A 23,327-nucleotide genomic window follows, 5' to 3' on the forward strand; every position below is an offset into this window, starting at 1 on the left:
GGTGCAAACTACCCATCATCGACCCATTATCCCAAAACACCTGCGTCAAAACAGGTGTACGTTATCTTAAAGCCAGTGAGTGGGAGGTTTATCATTTTTTCAAAATGATTAACCCAACTGTTCAGGAATTTTTCGCGCGATGATCAAAGGATCAACTGATGCAAATATTTATCAGTCAAGTATGACGTATGATGACATCACGGTGACGTCACCACAGAAGGTCCTCCATCCGGGTTATTCCACAGAGCACAGCGTAGTCTGTAGCGATTCATGCTAATTTCATGGACTTCGTGTAGCGGTCAGCGATACTAAACGTGATGCATTTCTCAAGCCGCTCGCACGGGTTCGACTCCTGGTCGCAGCAGTCGGTCCACAGTCCACCCAGCTGTTCCTCCTCCCCTAAAGATTGATCGATCAATTGGGTACCTGGCTTAGACTACACACACACACACACAAATACACAAACACACATTACATTTCATCATATACTAAATCGCTGTTTCCCGCGTCAGCGAGGTAGCGCCAGGAAACAGACGAAGAATGGCCCAACCGCTCATATAAACACACACACACACACATATATATATATATATATATATATATATATATATATATCGTTAATAAGATGGCGTTAATTAAGGCATTCACCTGCCCATATCGTCTCATCCAAAAAAGAAAATACAATAGGTTTAACTTTGAGTAATCACTTCTCCTCCTGTGTTCGTACATACAGAATATGGAAATGAGTGCATCTGTTCCTCGACAAGCCAGGGACGAATTACTGAAGTCCTGAACTGTAACAGAAAAATTACGAAAATACATACTTTACTGATCTCTAAATATTTCAGATTACACAAGTGTCTTGGATCAACAGATTACTGAAGTCTTATCAATCAGGGGATTACCGAGGATTTTTGAATCGGGAGATTACAGAGGATTTTTGAATCGGGAGATTACAGAGGATTTTTGAATCGGGAGATTACAGAGGATTTTTGAATCGGGAGATTACAGAGGATTTTTGAATCGGGAGATTACAGAGGATTTTTGAATCGGGAGATTACAGAGGATTTTTGAATCGGGAGATTACAGAGGATTTTTGAATCGGGAGATTACAGAGGATTTTTGAATCGGGGGATTACAGAGGATTTTTGAATCGGGGGATTACAGAGGATTTTTGAATCGGGAGATTACAGAGGATTTTTGAATCGGGAGATTATCGACGATTTTTGAATCGGGAGATTACAGAGGATTTTTGAATCGGGAGATTACAGAGGATTTTTGAATCGGGGGATTACAGAGGATTTTTGAATCGGGGGATTACAGAGGATTTTTGAATCGGGAGATTACAGAGGATTTTTGAATCAGGAGATTACAGAGGATTTTTGAATCGGGAGATTACAGAGGATTTTTGAATCGGGAGATTACAGAGGATTTTTGAATCGGGGGATTACAGAGGATTTTTTAATCGGGAGATTACAGAGGATTTTTTAATCGGGAGATTACAGAGGATTTTTGAATCGGGAGATTACAGAGGATTTTTGAATCGGGAGATTACAGAGGATTTTTTAATCGGGAGATTACAGAGGATTTTTGAATCGGGAGATTACAGAGGATTTTTGAATCGGGAGATTACAGAGGATTTTTGAATCGGGGGATTACAGAGGATTTTTGAATCGGGAGATTACAGAGGATTTTTGAATCGGGAGATTACAGAGGATTTTTGAATCGGGAGATTACAGAGGATTTTTGAATCGGGAGATTACAGAGGATTTTTGAATCGGGAGATTACAGAGGATTTTTGAATCGGGAGATTACAGACGATTTTTGAATCGGGAGATTACAGAGGATTTTTGAATCAGGGGATTACCGAGGATTTTTGAATCGGGAGATTACCGAGGATTCTTGAATCGGGGGATTACCGAGGATTCTTGAATCGGGGGATTATCGAGGATTCTTGAATCAGATTACTCAAGAATTTTTGAATCGGGCGATTACTGAAGTCAGAGTCTCTGAATTTCGAATATTCTTAGAATATTCAGTTCCCGGTCAGGTTACTGGATCATCTCGGGATATCCCGGTCCCACTAGTGAACACAACCAGACAGTGCATACTGACAAACATCGTACCACTGTGAAAAATAAATCAAAGGACTACATAAAGATAATGATAACGGAGATTAAAGATGTAAGGATACACGGAGAAAAGATAAGAGGGGTTAAGATAATACTGGTGAAGAAAGATTGAGAAAAGATAAAGAGAGGTGAAGACAGATGGTAGAACAGATACTAGAAAAGATAAGAGAACATAAAGATACAGGAGGTAAAGATACATTAGAGAAGATAAAGGAGGTAAGGATACAGGAGGTAAAATACACTAGAAAAGATACAGGAGGTAAAGATACATTAGAAAAGATAAGGAAGTAAGATGCAGTAGAAAAGATACAGGATGTAAACATACAGGAGGTAAAGATACATTAGAAAAGATAGAAAAAGTAAAGATACAGGAGGTAAAAATACACTAGAAAAGATACAGGAGTATAGATCCGATAAGATACAGGAGGTAAAGATCCGATAAGATACAGGAGTAAAGATCGATAAGATACAGGAGGTAAAGATCCGATAAGATACAGAGGTAAAGATCCGATAAGATATATGAGTCACCAATCCAACCCTTGCATATAACAGATGATATGAGTCACAATCACAACCTTGCATATACAGATGTTATGAGTCACCAATCACAACTTGCATATACAGATGATATGAGTCACAATCACAACCTTGCTTATACAGATGTGAGTTACCAATCACAACCCTTGCATATACAGATGAGTCACCAATCACAAACCCTTGCATATACAGATGTTATGAGTCACCAATCACATCCCTTGCATATACAGATGTGAGTCACAATCACAACCTTGAATATACAGATGTGAGTTACCAATCACAACCCATGCATATACAGATGATATGAGGTCACCAATCACAACTTGCATATACAGATGAGTCACCAATCACAAACCCTTGCATATACAGATTGATATGAGTCACCAATCACAACCCTTGCATATTACAGATGTGAGTTACCAATCACAACCCTTGCATTACAGATGTGAGTTACCAATCACAACCCTTGGCATATACAGATGTTATGAGTCACCAATCACAACCTTGCATTACAGATGTGAGTTACCAATCACAACCTTGCATTACAGATGTGAGTTACCAATCACAACCTTGCATTACAGATGTGAGTTACCAATCACAACCCTTGCATATTACAGATGATATGAGTCACCAATCCAACCCTTGCATATAAGATGATATGAGTCACCATCACAACCTTGCATTACAGATGATATGAGTCACAATCACAACCTTGCATTACAGATGTGAGTTACCAATCACAACCCTTGCATATTACAGATGATATGAGTCACAATCACAACCCTTGGCATATACAGATGATATGTGTCACCAATCACAACCTTGCATTACAGATGTGAGTTACCAATCACAACCTTGCATTACAGATGATATGAGTCACCAATCACAACCCTTTGCATATACAGATGTGAGTTACAATCACAACCCTTGGCATATACAGATGTGAGTTACCAATCACAACCTTGAATATACAGATGTGAGTTACCAATCACAACCCTTGCATATTACAGATGATATGAGTCACCAATCAAACCCTTGCATATACAGATTGATATGAGTCACCATCACAACCTTGCATTACAGATGTGAGTTACCAATCACAACCCTTGATATACAGATGATATGTGTCACCAATCACAACCCTTGATATACAGATGATATGTGTCACCAATCACAACCTTGCATTACAGATGTGAGTTACCAATCACAACCCTTGCATATTACAGATGATATGAGTCACAATCACAACCCTTGATATACAGATGTGAGTTACCAATCACAACCTTGAATATACAGATGTGAGTTACCAATCACAACCCTTTGCATATACAGATGATTACGAGTCACCAATCACAACCCTTTGCATATACAGATGTGAGTTACCAATCACAACCCTTTGCATATACAGATTGATATGAGTCACCATCACAACCCTTGCATATTACAGATGATATGAGTCACCATCACAACCCTTGCATTACAGATGTGAGTTACCAATCACAACCTTGAATATACAGATGTGAGTTACCAATCACAACCCTTGGCATATACAGATGTGGAGTCACCAATCACAACCCTTTGCATATACAGATGATATGAGGTCACCAATCACAACCCTTTGCATATACAGATGATTACGAGTCACCAATCACAACCCTTTGCATATACAGATGTGAGTTACCAATCACAACCTTGCATTACAGATGATATGAGTCACCAATCACAACCCTTGCATATACAGATGTGAGTCACCAATCACAACCCTTGCATATACAGATGATACGAGTCACCAATCACAACCCTTGCATATATAGATGAGTCACCAATCACAACCCTTGCATATACAGATGATACGAGTCACCAATCACAACCCTTGCATATACAGATGTGAGTTACCAATCACAACCCTTGCATATACAGATGTGAGTTACCAATCACAACCCTTGCATATACAGATGTGAGTTACCAATCACAACCCTTGCATATACAGATGTGAGTTACCAATCACAACCCTTGCATATACAGATGTGAGTCACCAATCACAACCCTTGCATATACAGATGTGAGTTACCAATCACAACCCTTGCATATACAGATGTGAGTTACCAATCACAACCCTTGCATATACAGATGATATGAGTCACCAATCACAACCCTTGCATATACAGATGTGAGTCACCAATCACAACCCTTGCATATACAGATGTGAGTTACCAATCACAACCCTTGCATATACAGATGTGAGTTACCAATCACAACCCTTGCATATACAGATGATATGAGTCACCAATCACAACCCTTGCATATACAGATGTGAGTCACCAATCACAACCCTTGCATATACAGATGTGAGTTACCAATCACAACCCTTGCATATACAGATGAGTCACCAATCACAACCCTTGCATGTACAGATGTGAGTCACCAATCACAACCCTTGCATATACAGATGAGTCACCAATCACAACCCTTGCATATACAGATGATACGAGTCACCAATCACAACCCTTGCATATACAGATGTGAGTCACCAATCACAACCCTTGCATATACAGATGTGAGTTACCAATCACAACCCTTGCATATACAGATGATATGAGTCACCAATCACAACCCTTGCATATACAGATGTGAGTTACCAATCACAACCCTTGCATATACAGATGATATGAGTCACCAATCACAACCCTTGCATATACAGATGAGTCACCAATCACAACCCTTGCATATACAGATGATACGAGTCACCAATCACAACCCTTGCATATACAGATGTGAGTCACCAATCACAACCCTTGCATATACAGATGTGAGTTACCAATCACAACCCTTGCATATACAGATGTGAGTTACCAATCACAACCCTTGCATATACAGATGATATGAGTCACCAATCACAACCCTTGCATATACAGATGTGAGTCACCAATCACAACCCTTGCATATACAGATGTGAGTTACCAATCACAACCCTTGCATATACAGATGTGAGTTACCAATCACAACCCTTGCATATACAGATGATATGAGTCACCAATCACAACCCTTGCATATACAGATGGTACGAGTCACCAATCACAACCCTTGCATATACAGATGATATGAGTCACCAATCACAACCCTTGCATATACAGATGATATGAGTCACCAATCACAACCCTTGCATATACAGATGGTACGAGTCACCAATCACAACCCTTGCATATACAGATGATATGAGTCACCAATCACAACCCTTGCATGTACAGATGTGAGTCACCAATCACAACCCTTGCATATACAGATGAGTCACCAATCACAACCCTTGCATATACAGATGATATGAGTCACCAATCACAACCCTTGCATATACAGATGATATGAGTCACCAATCACAACCCTTGCATATACAGATGATATGAGTCACCAATCACAACCCTTGCATATACAGATGTGAGTTACCAATCACAACCCTTGCATATACAGATGTGAGTCACCAATCACAACCCTTGCATATACAGATGTGAGTTACCAATCACAACCCTTGCATATACAGATGTGAGTCACCAATCACAACCCTTGCATATACAGATGTGAGTTACCAATCACAACCCTTGCATGTACAGATGTGAGTCACCAATCACAACCCTTGCATATACAGATGTGAGTTACCAATCACAACCCTTGCATATACAGATGATATGAGTCACCAATCACAACCCTTGCATATACAGATGTGAGTCACCAATCACAACCCTTGCATATACAGATGTGAGTTACCAATCACAACCCTTGCATATACAGATGTGAGTTACCAATCACAACCCTTGCATATACAGATGTGAGTTACCAATCACAACCCTTGCATATACAGATGTGAGTCACCAATCACAACCCTTGCATATACAGATGATATGAGTCACCAATCACAACCCTTGCATATACAGATGATATGAGTCACCAATCACAACCCTTGCATATACAGATGGTACGAGTCACCAATCACAACCCTTGCATATACAGATGGTACGAGTCACCAATCACAACCCTTGCATATACAGATGATATGAGTCACCAATCACAACCCTTGCATATACAGATGATATGAGTCACCAATCACAACCCTTGCATATACAGATGGTACGAGTCACCAATCACAACCCTTGCATATACAGATGATATGAGTCACCAATCACAACCCTTGCATATACAGATGATATGAGTCACCAATCACAACCCTTGCATATACAGATGGTACGAGTCACCAATCACAACCCTTGCATATACAGATGATATGAGTCACCAATCACAACCCTTGCATGTACAGATGTGAGTCACCAATCACAACCCTTGCATATACAGATGAGTCACCAATCACAACCCTTGCATATACAGATGATATGAGTCACCAATCACAACCCTTGCATATACAGATGATATGAGTCACCAATCACAACCCTTGCATATACAGATGATATGAGTCACCAATCACAACCCTTGCATATACAGATGATATGAGTCACCAATCACAACCCTTGCATATACAGATGATATGAGTCACCAATCACAACCCTTGCATATACAGATGAGTCACCAATCACAACCCTTGCATGTACAGATATTCATCATTGGGGAAACAAGAAAGCGAATCTTTTCAGAAAGCAACGGAAGATATGGGAGAGAATATCAAATGACAACGGGTTGAAAATGGACAAAGTCTGAGGTTATGGCGTTTGCAAGAGACCAAGAACTTTTATATACAAGACTATACCAAAAGATGCTACAAAAAAAGAAAATCAGATACATCGGAAGCAAATTATCAGCATTGGGAATGGTATTCAGATTCAAATAAGGATTTAGTATAAAGTTAAATAAGAAATCCGTATTATGGAAGGAACAAAGACACTGCAAGACACAAGATCAGCGCTCAACACTATACTCGTGCCGACACCACCAGCACATGGAGCTGAACCATGAGAGACATTAGCAGACTTACGCCGCAACAAATGGAGTCAGTAACACTCATCCTGAACAAAACAAAGCTGGAAAGAAAACGAAATGAAGACAATACAAAGTTCTTCAATGTTATCCACTGATGACACGAACTGGACAAGCAAAGCCGAGGTGGTCTGGAAGGAAGAGTTCCCAGGAGAGCATTTCGCTGGTTACCGTCTGGAAAGAAGACCAGCAGGACGAGGAAATGGGGAGATGACATCCTGGAAGACTGGATGGTCTGGATAGACTAAGAGATGTAGTTCCCCCAGAGTGGAATAGGAGCAATGATGCCTCTCACACACACGGGATGAAAACCTACCAAGGGGCGCAGAAATTTACGAGTCTCGAACTGAGAGAGGAGAGACATACGAAATGGCCGCGCCATTTTGCTTTTAGCATCAAGTTGGCAATGTGACAGTCACGACGGGAGCGGCATTAGTCGTGCGACAGCACAGAAGGTCTACTCTCATAGAGGGAAGAGGCTGATTATCATCCATGGATGATTCTGGGAGCAACAAAGTGATAAACGTCACTATTCTATGAAGCTCCATCAGGAACTGAATACGAGAACCTCCAGGCCTGGAGGGAACTTCCCCTTCTGGGCTTCCAGGCTGTGGAGGGAACTTCACTGGGCATCCAGTTAAGGAGGGAGCTTCCCTCGCTGGGCTTCCAGGCTGTGGAGGGAACTTTACTGGGCTTCCAGTTATGGAAGGAACTTCCCCCACTAGGTTTCCAGTTTATGGAAGACTCTTCCCCCACTGGGCTTCCAAGCTAGGGACGAAACTCCGCTGGGTTTCCATTTTATGGGAAAAACAAACATTTCCCCTTCGTGCTTTCAAGCTATGGAAGAAACTCCACTGGGCTTCAAGTTGATGGAAGGAGCTCATCCCAATCTCCCTCCCTCTCTGCCCCTGAACTTAGATGCTATGGAGGGAACTCCACTGGAATTCCAGTTTACGGAGCATCCGCTGAGCTGCCAGTTTATGGAAGGAACATCCACTGAGACTTCTAGTTTACGGTTGAAACCTCCAGTGGATTTCCAGACAACGCTCACCGTTGCACAAGGTGAACGAACTTTCGGTCATATATGGTTGAAATCATTTCATTTTTGAGCAGAGATAAACAAATAGTCAGTGAGGTTGTCTGAAAGTTAAGGGAATTCATCAAACTAGTAAGGTTGTCTGAAAGTTAAGGGAATTCATCAAACTAGTAAGGTTGTCTGAAAGTTAAGGGAATTCATCAAACTAGTAAGGTTGTCTGAAAGTTAAGGGAATTCATCAAACTAGTAAGGTTGTCTGAAAGTTAAGGGAATTCATCAAACTAGTAAGGTTGTCTGAAAGTTAAGGGAATTCATCAAACTAGTAAGGTTGTCTGAAAGTTAAGGGTAGTCATCAAACTAGTGAGGTTGTCTGAAAGTTAAGTGCAGCCATCAAACTAGTGAGGTTGTCTGAAAGTTAAGGGCAGCCATCAAACTAGTGAGGTTGTCTGAAAGTTATGGGCAGCCATCAAAACTAGTGAGGCTGTCTGAAAGTCCTGGGTAGTTGTCGAACTTGCCGAACGAAGCCGACCAGTGGGGCTTGGGAATGGCGTTTCATTCCAACTTGATGGTTGGAGACTTTGTATACACTATGTCGCTGGTGAGACCCGCCACCAGTGCACCCAGTAATCGCCTAGCACAAATCATGTCCATCCACTGCAAACCCATGTCCTAATCTTCCCTCTTCACGAGGTTTGATCTACGGTCCTTGATTTCTCCGTCATTAGTGGAAAACTATGGTTAGCTGGCGGTGGTTAAATGTACGAAATGATGCGTCTGAACCAGCTGGACCGCTACTGCTGAGAACAGGTGGGCGTCTCAGGATACAAAGAGGCGGCCGAAAGAGGAAGTATACGACGTTGGTTGCGACAGACGGGTCCCACCAGATACCAGGACGTGGCAGGGGAAGGAAGTGTACCACCCTGGATACCAGGACGTGGCAGGGGAAGGAAGTGTACCACCCTGGATACCAGGACGTGGCAGGGGAAGGAAATGTACCACGTTCACAGACATATGGTTCTTACGGACACCAGGACGTGGTTGTAGGAGCAAATGCACCATGTCTAGTCCCACTTAGATACCAGGACGTAGCTGTAGAATGCAGCGTGGTACTGCTACTGATGTGGTATTACTCAGAAAAAAAAAATGTCTGCCTGTGTTGTGCCAAAATAGTAGCTCTGGGACCATATACATTTCACAAAGTAATTCCCGTGGATATGTGGACGCAAATGCTGTATCAGGGCTTCAGTTTTCACTACATCAGAGATGCCATGACCTGATAATCCTCGAGGGTGTTGTAGACCTGTGGCAACCACCTATAACAACACATACTCAGATTTCTTCATTGCAATTCGATGGCTGTAACGGGAGGACAGTGAATTATAGTCGAGAATGACACAGGAGAGACGCAATGTTTGTGGTGGTGTTGGGATTAAAAAGAAAAAAACTTTATGAAGTGTTTGCGCACGATGAAGCGGACTGTCTCCGTGAAACATGTTGTGCTGCATGTAGAGAAAAAATATGTTAGATAAAATTATATGAACTACTGAATTGCGATTTCACCTTCATATACATATATATATATATATATATATATATATATATATATATATATATATATATAGTGTATGTGTGTGTGTGTGTGTGTGTGTGTGTGTGTATCAGGCGTTTACTCTGAAGAATGTATGTGAGAAATACTTAGAAAACACAGATGGATTTGTATGTGGCATTTATGGATCTGGAGAAGGCATATGAAAGGGTCGATTACACTCCTGTTCTTTGATATGACCGTTCGTTTTCTTCATCTCCTCCTGCGATCGTCTTAACCTGTCTCGTCTTGTCTCTCAATGATTTCTACCGACTTCTCCAGCCTTATGGTCCCTGTTGGTTCATCCCTCACTTCATCCCCTGGTCCTCCGTCCTTGGACCTGGTCAAAATTGAGTGTTCAGTCCGGCTGAGGACACCCCAGATGTAAAAAGGAAACACGAACAGACGTAGGTAACATAGTGCTCGAGCCCACTTCTCACAAGGGAGGACCCTAAACTAAGCGTCAGAACAAAACTTGAAATCGAAAAGACCAATGATCTTTCCTCACTACGAAGGCCTCAATATTGGGCTGCATCCTCAAGCGAGCCAGTGTGGCGAACGACTGGCACGTCTTCGTGCTAGACCCAGTGTGTGTGTGTGTGTGCTCCAGTGGTCCATTTCCACACAGAAAACTGAATCATTAGATGACACTGTTCCGAAACGCCTCGACTCTGCGAGAGAAAACTGTAGTGAAGAGGGCTAGGTTATCTCTGGCCGTATCGCGCGTCTGGCACACCAGCCACGCCGCCAGAGTTACGAAACACACTCATATCACTAATTAAGTGTAGGATGGTTTACAGGCCGACTGGGGGATCCTAAGTGATTCTAAGGGAGGGTTTAGAATCCCTGATCCCCCACACACAGTGAGCCTAGGAGGTAGAGGAGCAGCTTCCAAGAACCAGACGAAGCAAGTTTACACATTCTTAATCTCCCCCCCCCCCCCCCCCCCCCCCCCCCCCCCCCAAGACCAGCGTGAGGCATGATAACAAAAAACTCATCTGTAGTCCAGAATGCCTCATTCACCTCATTATATTCTACAGAGCCGAGTAAAATGGCTCGAGCTAACCTCATTAACTTTAGCATAATCAGGAGGAAGGGAGTGGAGGTGGCCCTTCTTAGTCTTACGACCGGGAAGGGTCATCCTTCAAGTTGATGTTGGGGAGGTGGTCTTCGAGGGTCGATCTCAGCGAAGGTACCAGTTACGGCAGACTACACCCCCGCCACTACCAGTTACGGCAGACTACACCCCCGCCACTACCAGTTACGGCAGACTACACCCCCGCCACTACCAGTTACGGCACACTACACTCCCGCCTCTACCAGTTACGGCAGACTACACCCCCGCCACTACCAGTTACGGCAGACTACACCCCCCGCCGCTACCAGTTACGGCAGACTACACCCCCGCCACTACCAGTTACGGCAGACTACACCCCCCGCCGCTACCAGTTACGGCAGACTACACCCCCCCACCACTACCAGTTACGACAGACTACACTCCCGCCTCTACCAGTTACGGCAGACTACACTCCCGCCTCTACCAGTTACGGCAGACTACACCCCCGCCACCACCAGTTACGGCAGACTACACCCCCGCCACTACCAGTTACGGCAGACTACACCCCCGCCGCTACCAGTTACGGCAGACTACACCCCCCCCCCACCACTACCAGTTACGACAGACTACACTCCCGCCTCTACCAGTTACGGCAGACTACACCCCCGCCACCACCAGTTACGGCAGACTACACCCCCGCCACCACCAGTTACGGCAGACTACACCCCCGCCACCACCAGTTACGGCAGACTACAACCCCGCCGCTAACAATTACGGCAACTACACCCCCGCCGCTACCAATTACGGCACACTACACCCCGGCCACTACCAGGTACGGCAGACTACACCCCCGCCGCTACCAGCTACGGCAGACCACACCCCCGCCGCTACCAGGTACGGCAGACCACACTCCCGCCGCTACCAGCTACGACAGACTACACCCCCGCCGCTACCAGTTACGGCAGACCACACCCCCGCCGCTACCAGATACGGCAGACCACACTCCCGCCGCTACCAGATACGGCAGACTACATCCCCGCCGCTACCAGCTACGGCAGACTACACCCCCCGCCGCTACCAGCTACGGCAGACCACACCCCCCGCCGCTACCAGCTACGGCAGACTACACCCCCGCCGCTACCAGCTACGGCAGACTACATCCCCGCCGCTACCAGCTACGGCAGACTACACCCCCGCCGCTACCAGCTACGGCAGACCACACCCCCGCCGCTACCAGCTACGGCAGACCACACCCCCGCCGCTACCAGCTACGGCAGACTACACCCCCGCCGCTACCACCTCCGGCAGACTACATCCCCGCCGCTACCAGCTACGGCAGACTACACCCCCCGCCGCTACCAGCCACGGCAGACTACACCCCCCGCCGCTACCAGCTACGGCAGACCACACCCCCGCCGCTACCAGCTACGGCAGACTACACCCCCGCCGCTACCAGCTACGGCAGACTACATCCCCGCCGCTACCAGCTACGGCAGACCACACCCCCCGCCGCTACCAGGTACGGCAGACTACACCCCCGCCGCTACCAGCTACGGCAGACTACACCCCCGCCGCTACCAGGTACGGCAGACTACATCCCCCGCCGCTACCAGGTACGGCAGACTACACCCCCGCCGCTACCAGGTACGGCAGACTACACCCCCCGCCGCCGCTACCAGGTACGGCAGACCACGCCCCCGCCGCTACCAGCTACGGCAGACTACACCCCCCGCCGCTACCAGGTACGGCAGACCACACCCCCCGCCGCCGCTACCAGGTACGGCAGACTACACCCCCCGCCGCTACCAGGTAAGGCAGACTACACCCCCCGCCGCTACCAGGTACGGCAGACTACACCCCCCCGCCGCTACCAGGTACGGCAGACCACACCCCCCGCCGCCGCTACCAGGTACGGCAGACCACACCCCCCGCCGCCGCTACCAGGTACGGCAGACTACACCTCCCGCCGCTACCAGGTACGGCAGACTACACCCCCGCCGCTACCAGGTACGGCAGACTACACCCCCGCCGCTACCAGGTACGGCAGACTACACCCCCGCCGCTACCAGGTACGGCAGACTACATCCCCGCCGCTTACTGGTACGGCGGCCGAGAGACTGTTACTTATTACAGCCTGGAACCAGACTACGTCACCAGTTATAGACTGGAACTAGTCTGCACCACCAGTCTTCACGGACGCCTGACCACCGTTTCCAACCACTTTAATCAGGCTTCCTTCTCTACCAGCTGCAGAGCGGGACTAGGCTCCTTATCGAGCGACTAGGCTCCGCTACCAGTTACGGGTGAGTGAGATCCGCAGACGCCAGCCGTCTCCTCCTCCTCCTCCTGCCGCCGCTACCAGAGACATCCAGCGGTCAGCCAGCCGGTCAGGGGACTACCCCCAGCCCAGTGCTGGGCTCCGGACTTTCCCCTCCGCCCGCCATACATAACCAACCAAGGGCTTCCCCTCCGTCTAGTGGCAAGCGTCCGGACCACACTGGTCATGGAGTCTTACCACACCGGACCACCCGTCAAGGACTCCTAACCACTCCGGACCACCCGTCACGGACTCCTAACCACTCCGGACCACCCGTCACGGACTCCTAACCACTCCGGACCACCCGTCACGGACTCCTAACCACTCCGGACTTAATCACAGGGAGCGGTGGGTGTTCGAACGTGGACCAAGACACTTCGTTAGGGCCAATTCATGTACAGACTTGACTACATGTCTACGAGGTGTGTGGAGTCTACTTGACACACACGCTACTTCACCAAGCCAAGTCCACATACTTCCCAGATCACCATCACACGTTACTCACAGCGACTCTACCCCGGAGTGGTTTACCAAACTCCGGACTTTCCATCGGAATGGTTTACCAAACATTGGGCTTTACGAGTTTACATCACCTGTAGACATATCTCAACTCCTCACGCCACAGCATATCTTCCCATCTCACCCCTAACCCCCACCCCCTTCGCCTCACAACAAAGTCCTCATACTTCAAAACGGAAGCACGAACCTCAACAGTCCTACATACAGGAAAAAAACAGCCTAACATTCACAACAGTACCTCACACCTCACAACAGCCGCTCACACCTCACAACAGCCGCTCGCACCTCACAACAGCCGCTCACACCTCACAACAGCCGCTCACACCTCACAACAGCCGCTCGCACCTCACAACAGCCGCTCGCACCTCACAACAGCCGCTCGCACCTCACAACAGCCGCTCGCACCTCACAACAGCCGCTCGCACCTCACAACAGCCGCTCGCACCTCACAACAGCCGCTCACACCTCACAACAGCCGCTCGCACCTCACAACAGCCGCTCACACCTCACAACAGCCGCTCGCACCTCACAACAGCCGCTCGCACCTCACAACAGCCGCTCGCACCTCACAACAGCCGCTCGCACCTCACAACAGCCGCTCGCACCTCACAACAGCCGCTCGCACCTCACAACAGCCGCTCGCACCTCACAACAGCCGCTCGCACCTCACAACAGCCGCTCGCACCTCACAACAGCCGCTCACACCTCACAACAGCCGCTCACACCTCACAACAGCCGCTCACACCTCACAACAGCCGCTCACACCTCACAAAAATCCTTGATACCTCAATATTCCCTCACCTCAACCTCTTATACCTTACGAAAACCCCCCTTCACACCTCACAAATGCCCCTCATACCCAAAACAACCCTTCACAACACTTTCTCGTACCTCACAGCAAGTGCTCCTACTCACAACAGCCCTCCACCACTCACAAGAGGCCCTCATACTCACAACAGCCCTCCACCACTCACAAGAGGCCCTCATACTCACAACAGCCCTCCACCACTCACAAGAGACCCTCATACCTTACAGTACACTGACGGGTAATACAGGAGACTGTCTTTCACCGTCCTCGTTTTGTGACGGTGTAACGGAGGGGAACGTAATGGTGACGTCACTCAAGCCATCCCTAAACGTCCCTGAGGGGTCCCCACTTCCCTCAGGGCTGACACACGGCATCCCTAACTGACCCCTGCATCCCTAAGGGCTGGAGTGGGAGGGGGAGGTAACAATGATCCTCGCCCCCTTCCACCCCCCAGCCCCCCTGACCAATTGACCACAGATCAACGACAATTTGATGCAGACCATCACGAGGGATCACCTGGGGACCAACAGACGTGTATATTCCTGTTGCCAAACACATCTGGGCTCGTGTACAGCCCTGTTAACAGACACCCGCGTGTGAGTGAACACCTCTGTTGACTGACGCGTGTGTGCCCGTCTGTTTGAGAGAGGTTCTGAGGCAGTGCGAGGAGAAATTGTGAGAAGACGTGAGTAAATATAAGAATAGTTCTTGCTGATGGGAAGGGTGGGGAGGGATGTGAGTAGACGAAACAAGCACTTTAATAGATAGTCATGTAAGTAGACATATGGGTAGCCACGCGAGTAGACATAAGAGTCAGGGTGTAAGTAGGAAAGAAGTTACTCCCAAGCTCTGTCTCGCACAGTCGTTCCAGTAGAACAGGAAAAGTAGGTAAACACGTAATTTGAAACAAAAAAAAAAAACACTTTCTGAGTGGGCGTACATGTACAAGTAGACCTACGTGTAGCCACCGAGCGAGTAGACACGGGAGGAAGGGTGGTGCAGAGTGGGGAAACAACGTACTCAACCCGTGTCCCGTCCCCACCAAACCAGTCTGGAGGTCTTGTATCACAAAGCAAAGCAAAGCTTCACCATCCCACACACTTCATCCTGAAAATCACTTGCACTTTGTGATCGTTATCTTTCCATCACAAAACTCATCACGGATATTCCCCCGATCACTTATCAACACTGCGGGTGTAGACGTAGGCCAGCGACACCTTATAACCACAAGTACCGCCACACTACACCGCCGCCTAGCGGCACGAACACACACTGAGGCCAAGCTGTCTATAGCCACCCGGCCTCCCTGATGTCCGTAGGAGCCCGGCGTCAACACACGGCCATACCACCGCCTGGGTATCCTGCTCCCGAGGGGCGACGCTGGCGCGACATCCCTATGCACGACCGCCCTTAAGACCCGGGAGGTCGTACGGCCGTGGGGCTGGGCATGTGATAAAGTAGCCTCAAGCTGCTTGGTCGGCACGTCTTTTTTTTCTTTATATAACGTGTGTGTGTGTGTGTGTGTGTGTGTGTGTGTGTGTGTGTGTGTGTTGGGGGGGACGCCACACTGGTTATCAAGGACCATTTCCGATGATGGTAAACAAGAGAGCGGAGGCATTAACGCACCCCCCCCCCACCCACCCCCTCCCCCCCTGGGGCCACGACAAGGCCAACCACAGACTTGACCCACGATTCTCTCTCTCTCTCTCTCTCTCTCTCTCTCTCTCTCTCTCTCTCTCTCTCTCTCTCTCTCTCTCTCTCTCTCTCCACACACACACACACACACACACTATGAGAGATTCCTTCATTTTTTACAGACCCTATATATCCATACGATGACCTGCTGCTTCCACAGTCTTTCCCGTATCTCGTGCGCGCGCACGCATGAGCTATAGTAACACGTCCTCGTCAAGGATACGTCTGTGTGTGTGCGCCTCTCGCGCGTGCGCCTTCAAATGAGGAATCCGTGACCTCGGGGCTGTGCGTACGTTACAGTAGTACGTCAGACGCGAGGCAATGACTCGGGTGGGGTGGAGAGGGGGGGTTGTACGTGGGGGTTACTGGAGAGGGTTGCCTGGGGGATGTGTCGGGAGGGACGGGGATTAATGCAACATTGGACTCTTTTCCGCTCATTACTAAGGTTGGTAATCTCCTCCTCCGCCCAGGGTAAGACTTCTTCACCCGGTGTCAGTCCAAGCGTCGAGGATTCGAAGAGAGTTCTACCTGCGCATGGCAGGTCGTACGTACGAGAACCGTTGAGCCACCAGGCACCACCAATTCGATTCGTCTACGCTCATAGGTAAACCATCATCTATTCCATGTATCCTGTGTATATATATATATATATATATATATATATATATATATATTATTCATTATACTTAATCGCTGTCTCTCGCGTAAGCGAGGTAGCGCAAGGAAAGACGAAAGAATGGCCCAACCCACCCACATGCACATACACACACACCCACGCACGCACATATACATACCTATGCATTTCAACGTATACATACATATACATACACAGACATATATACACATGTACATATTCATACTTGCTGCCTTCATCCATTTCCGCCGCCACCCAGCCACACATGAAACAGCACCCCTCCCCCCTCCCCGCGCGCGAGGTAGTGCTAGGAAAAGACAACAAAGGCCACATTTGTTCACACTCGGTCTCTAGCTGTCATGTGTAAGCACACAAAGGAAAGAAATAGAATCATGTTCACATGTATGGACACAAAAAACTTCCCCAGATCGACTGAGGCAAGAGGCGCTCGCTCGGCAAAGTCACATCAGGCAATGACCGTGGCGACAGAGGGTCAATCCGTCCGTCTAGATCTACAGGGACTTTACCGTCTCGGAGGAGGAAACTTTAAACGCCCCGTCTCGAGGACTTCCCCCCAGTACGCAGAAACGCTCGTTAATGTGCAGGCCAGGAGACTCCGGCAACTGCCTCGTGCATACACAAGCAGAGACGCCGATATGTGGCTGGCGCAACAACAATTTTCCTGGTATTATCAGTTCCAGTGTGGCTGTTATCTGCCGCGCCTGAATTATGTCGATGCGATGGATGTATCACCAGTGAACGTGCGATCTGTCATGAATATGAAACCTGGAGCACGAGTGAATCCCCCGTGTGTCTCGACCATTTATAGAACTTTTATGATTCATCTACGGCTTGCTTCTCGTCCCGGAAGAAGGGCTCCCCGCGAGGAGGGTCCTCCCGTGTGGGATCTACTCCCCCGCGGCGTGGGGCGGGGGATGAGCCATGGCCGCCACCTGTAGACTGGTGCGACAGGCAGGTGAGGCCCTGCCTGTCCCTGGGTCCTGTTCTACAGTACTGAGGGCCGACACCTGTAGACTGGTCCAACAGGTGAGGAGGCCGACCCACGTCCTGCTTCCCTGCCTCTCCCTCTATTCTGCCCTAGTGAGGGCTGAGACCTATCCCCCCCTCCCCCCAAGTCTTACTATCCTTCCCGTCCCACCTCCAGCCCATCCCTCTGCCCTGATTTCACACTGCTAGGATTCCCGTCGTATACAGAAGGCGTTCAGCCACACAAGACCAAAGACTTGTTCTCTCTGACAGATGATGAAACTGGACGTCAAGATGGTATGGTGGACACTTAACCCATTATACGCCCAGCCTTTTTTTTTTCCCCTTCTCAATTAGGATGCAGAAAATTGTCTTACGGAAATGATTTGATGTTTGATATGAGGAACTTCCTCTGATAGAGTCTAGAGTAAGAGGGGAAACTACAAGAAATCTATCTGGACACAAACCAGCCTCGATGCAGTGGACTGTGTGGAGGAAGTCTGCAGCCACCACGGTCACCGAGGTATCCCGCTGCTGCAGGTGGACACACCCTCTGAGGTCACCGCTGCTTCTCTGGGGGGTAGTCGCCGTCTGGGATGATCGCTGCCTGGGTTGGCTGCTGTGTTCCCCCACTACCTTCGCCCAGGTCTGGCCAACCACAGTCCACAACTCGCCAGGCGCTACACTCCCCGAGTCAGACGCTTGGCTCCGGAATCGGTGAAGTTCTCGATGTCTTCGTTCACATCAGGCGGTGCCAACCCTGTGCACGCACGAGCTGTAGCGTCCGTCGGCCCGCACTGGCGTGAAGCAGGGCACGTGATGATGTCACTGTCGCGTCCCGGGTTCCTCTCCACCACACGCCTCACTGTCCCGCAGTCTTCACCACGGCTTTGTCACGAAGAAACTTCCCTCTATCAGTAATGATACATCTCACCGTCTTGTTTTTATCCTCGACACTAAATGGATTCCTATCAGTACCAGTCTAAAAACTTTTTTCAAATAATTGATGAAATTAATTTCACTTACAAAACTAAAATCTGATTTTGGAGTTCATCGCCAGTTCAGAGGCGCCTTACTACTGTAGCCAGGGAGACGAGACATGTACACACACACACACCATCTGACGAAGATGACGTCTCTCGTCTCGTAACCCTAACGAGACAGCGAGACACTGTCTCGCCATCAGACCAAGACAAGTTGATTAACAACCATCAATCATCTCCTTGATGGAAGCAGTGTGTCATTTTGTGTGTCGTGTGTCGTGCGATGTGTCTCCTGCTCTCGAGGGACCAGTAGGTGTGTCACACAGCGCAAGGAGAGGGCCGCGTGCAGGGGGTGCTTCGTGTGGCAGCCCGGCGAAGACTGGCACTAGTGAGCCAGGCACGGCACTGGGCGCTACACACACACTCACACACACACACACCACCACCACCACACACTGCCGGGGTCGGGCGACCAGTCCCGCTCCACCAGCCTCAACACCACACATATACTGCTGACCCGACCCAATCCTCCTTAACCACACCTGCGCCCAGGAGTCGTCCACCCCATCACACGTTTGGCCTGCCCACACCCAGATAGCATGTGACCCAGGACAGGTGTGGCGCGACCCTAGCACGTGTGTGTGGCATGACCCCACGACACGAGACCCAGGACAGGTGTGACGTGACCTAGGGCACGTGTGTGTGGTGTGTGACCCCACGACACGAGACCCTAGGACAGGTGTGACGTGACCCAGGGCACGTGTGTGTGATGTGACTCCACTACATGAGACCCAGGACAGGTGTGGTATGACACAAGGCACGCGAGTGTGATGCGACTCCACGACACGAGACCCACTCAGGACAGGTGTGGCGTGACCCATAACACATCTGGTGTAACCGATGACAGCTGACCCAGAACAGGTGCGGAGTGACCCGTGAAATACATCCAGCCCACATTCATATAACAGTGAGTGTGAGTATGTGTCTGTGTGTGTGTGTGTGTGTGTGTGTGTGTGTGTGTGTGTGATTACTATTTGTGTGATACGGGGAAAGTTTTACACTTGTGTTGCCCCGTCAACCCCGTTTGTACCATTTCTTTACTCCTGTGTGTGTTTACACACACACAAGCTTAAACCAGGAGCTCATTTATCAACCCGCCCAGAGAAGAGGACAAGCACCTGAGTTGGGTGTTGGCCAACTGCAACGTCCAACCATGGGTGGGTCTCTGGCGATTCATGATCAGCAAAGCCAACTACTATACCACAGACTCGTATACAAGTCAGGGGCTGGTGTGAGGGCAAAAGTTGAGGAAGGGGTAGCACTACTGCAGGAGTTGTGGGGGCGTGTGAAATAATGCACAGATCGAACACTAAACTGATGTCGGTGAAAAAGGAAAGAGAATGGAGGGAGAATGATGAGAGAAGTGTTTTAGGATCAGTAGCCAGTGTGTCAGCATTGTGAGGAGAGAGACCGGATATTAGTGATAAGTGATTGAAATGCGAAGGCGAGTGATGTGTGAGCTGAGGGTATGATTGAAAGTGTGGGGAGCATGGAGTATTCAGTAATGTGAATGAAAATGGCGAAGAAATTGAGGAGTTTTGTGCTGAAAATGGACTGGCGATTAGGAATACCCGTTTTAAAAAAAGAGGAACATACTCTAAGTATACGTATACGTGTAAGAGCTGGTCACCAGGCATTACTGGATAACAATTGACAGGAGTGTAAAAGAGAGGCTTTTGGATGTGAATGTGCTGAGAGGGGTACCTGGTGGAGGCGAGAGTGAAGATGTGTAGAGGTTTTAGGAAAAGAAGAAACAATGTCGGCGAGAAGAGAGCGGCGAGAGTAAGTGAGCTTGGTAAAAAGCCTTGTACGAAGAAATACCAGGGGAGACAGTGTAGAATGGCGAAAGATGAGAGAAAACGAAGCAAGGGGAGTGGGTGATGATGGGAGGTATTTAGGGAAGCAATGATGGCATGTGCGAGAGATGTGTGTGGCATGCGGAAGGTGAAAGAGAAGAGAGGCATTTGGGCGGTGCTTACATGGAGGAGTGTATATAATTGCGAGACGTACAAGAGAAAGTGGCAGGAGGATGGTGCAGGGGTTCAAAAAAGAGGGCAAACGAGAGATGGGGTTAGCGAGTATCAGTACATCTTAGGGAGGATAAGATGTTTTGGAAGGAGATAAATAGCGTGTGAAAAACATGAGACCAAATGAGGAAATGGTAAGATGAGGAGAGAGGAAGCTACGGAGTGAGGGGTTGATGGAGAAAGTATTTCCAAGGACTGTTGAATGTGTTCGATGGCAGGGTGGCAGATGTACGGCGCTCGGGTCGCGGTGGCATGAGAAGCGAGAGAGTTATGGAGAATGGTTTGGTGTGGAGACGATTGGAGGTGAATGCCTTACATGAGATGACATTTGGTAAGGCGGCTGCTGAATTTCTGAAGTCCATACTACCCGCACCGAGACAAGGTTGGGTCACACGTAAAAACACTACAAGTCTAGTGTGAGTCTTTTAACCTACTTGTGGCAGAGACAGCCAGGCGTCCCACCCAGGGTTCGGAGCAGACCCGTGGTGTATACACATTTGTCTGTCCATCTATATATATATATATATATATATATATATATATATATATATATATATATATATATATATATATAAAATGCAGATGTAGGAAAGTTTTGGCAATGTCTTCATTTACACAAACCGTATCATACTTCCGTATCTCAGACTTGGAATGCAAGTACATCCAGTGAAAGCATTCAGCACCCACATATACCCTATTCCCATACCCCATACCCAGTTTATCAACGGTACTCTGGAAGTTAATTTCAGTTCATAGAAATACGTGTGGAGGGGAGAGCCAGGCAACGCGTACATGAAACGATGGAGCGGCTTGGGGGATTCATAACAATTACCTAACAGGTTAATTCCCCGCAAAACCAATAACCAAGCGCTATTTATAAACATACACAATGACGTATATGAACCACAAGTTCACTTGTAAATAAAATGCGTAAAAAACGGTTAATTCAATTCACGCAGACACGCGTTTGAAAACACACAGTTGAAGCATTATCTATCCTACAGAACCGGTGGGTCAAACTCGGTCTAGTCAGGACCTTACGGGCAAACTCAACTGACACTTGCGTACGTCTGCCCGGAGTCTTGTGAAACCTACTAAAGAATACGTGTTACCGAGCCTCACTTACTTCCAACACAAAGACGGCCGTCCTGTGGAAGTAGACACGAGCTCCCAGCTGCTTCTTCGGTGTCCTCTCCATGGCTCTTCACTTATCCTGGTGCTGTGCGAGACACCACACTCCTGCCTGACGCTGCTACACACGACACACGCAAACACAGGTGAACGGCGAGACCCGCAGACGTCTTATGCCAGCAATCACACGAGACACACACACTTTGTCCCTCCACCCTCACCCGAGCATCTGTCCTCACAGTATATACTGCAACGCTGGGCTGCGAGTTACCGGAGGTGGATTTTGAATATCGCGACGTAACGAGGTACACACACACACACACACACCGGTGCATCCGTTCACCCATGTATCGCCGCTCGCTAGCGTGTCGAGCGCCTTCGCCTCCGAACGCAAGAGACCAGCGTCGAGGAGGGTAATGGATCCAACACAACGTGCGGATAACTTGCCGCTAAAATTTACTGGCGTGATCTGATCGCATCACTTTTCTTCCCCCTCTCTCACCACCCTGTGGCAAATTATATGTGGATCCTCGACCAATCACGTGTTTACCCACAGTACGCATCAGCCAATCACCTTCTACCTCTGAGTATCAACGCGTTCGAACGGCGTTTTCGACTATTGAGGCAAGCGAACCACCTAAACGGTCATTATCTGCTCGTTTCCCCGTACAATTAACTAGTTCCTCGCCTTGTAGTCAACACTAAGTGAACTCAACTCCCTGTATTGAACATAGGCCTGCGTACATTCGCATCGTATCATTGTAATTACCGAAATTTCATATCAAACTGATGTACGAGGCAGTAATCACCTCATGGAAGTGCACTAAGGTCGTTATCGACTC

The 23,327-nt window shown here is 48.2% G+C and overlaps 1 protein-coding gene across 2 annotated transcripts in view; it reads right to left on the reverse strand.

Moving 5' to 3' along the window:
- The window catches only part of LOC139765812 (uncharacterized), a 794,527-nt gene extending 771,561 nt beyond the window's left edge, over positions 1–22,966 (reverse strand). For both annotated transcript variants that reach the window (XM_071693606.1, XM_071693607.1), the window contains exon 1: positions 22,481–22,966. In XM_071693606.1, the coding sequence (XP_071549707.1) occupies positions 22,481–22,552 (72 nt within the window). In that variant the 5' untranslated portion in view covers positions 22,553–22,966. The remainder of the gene's footprint in view (positions 1–22,480) is intronic.
- Between the last annotated feature and the right edge of the window lie 361 nt (positions 22,967–23,327).

The sequence above is a fragment of the Panulirus ornatus genome, chromosome 56, assembly GCF_036320965.1.
Source record: "Panulirus ornatus isolate Po-2019 chromosome 56, ASM3632096v1, whole genome shotgun sequence".
Lineage (NCBI taxonomy): Eukaryota > Metazoa > Arthropoda > Malacostraca > Decapoda > Palinuridae > Panulirus > Panulirus ornatus.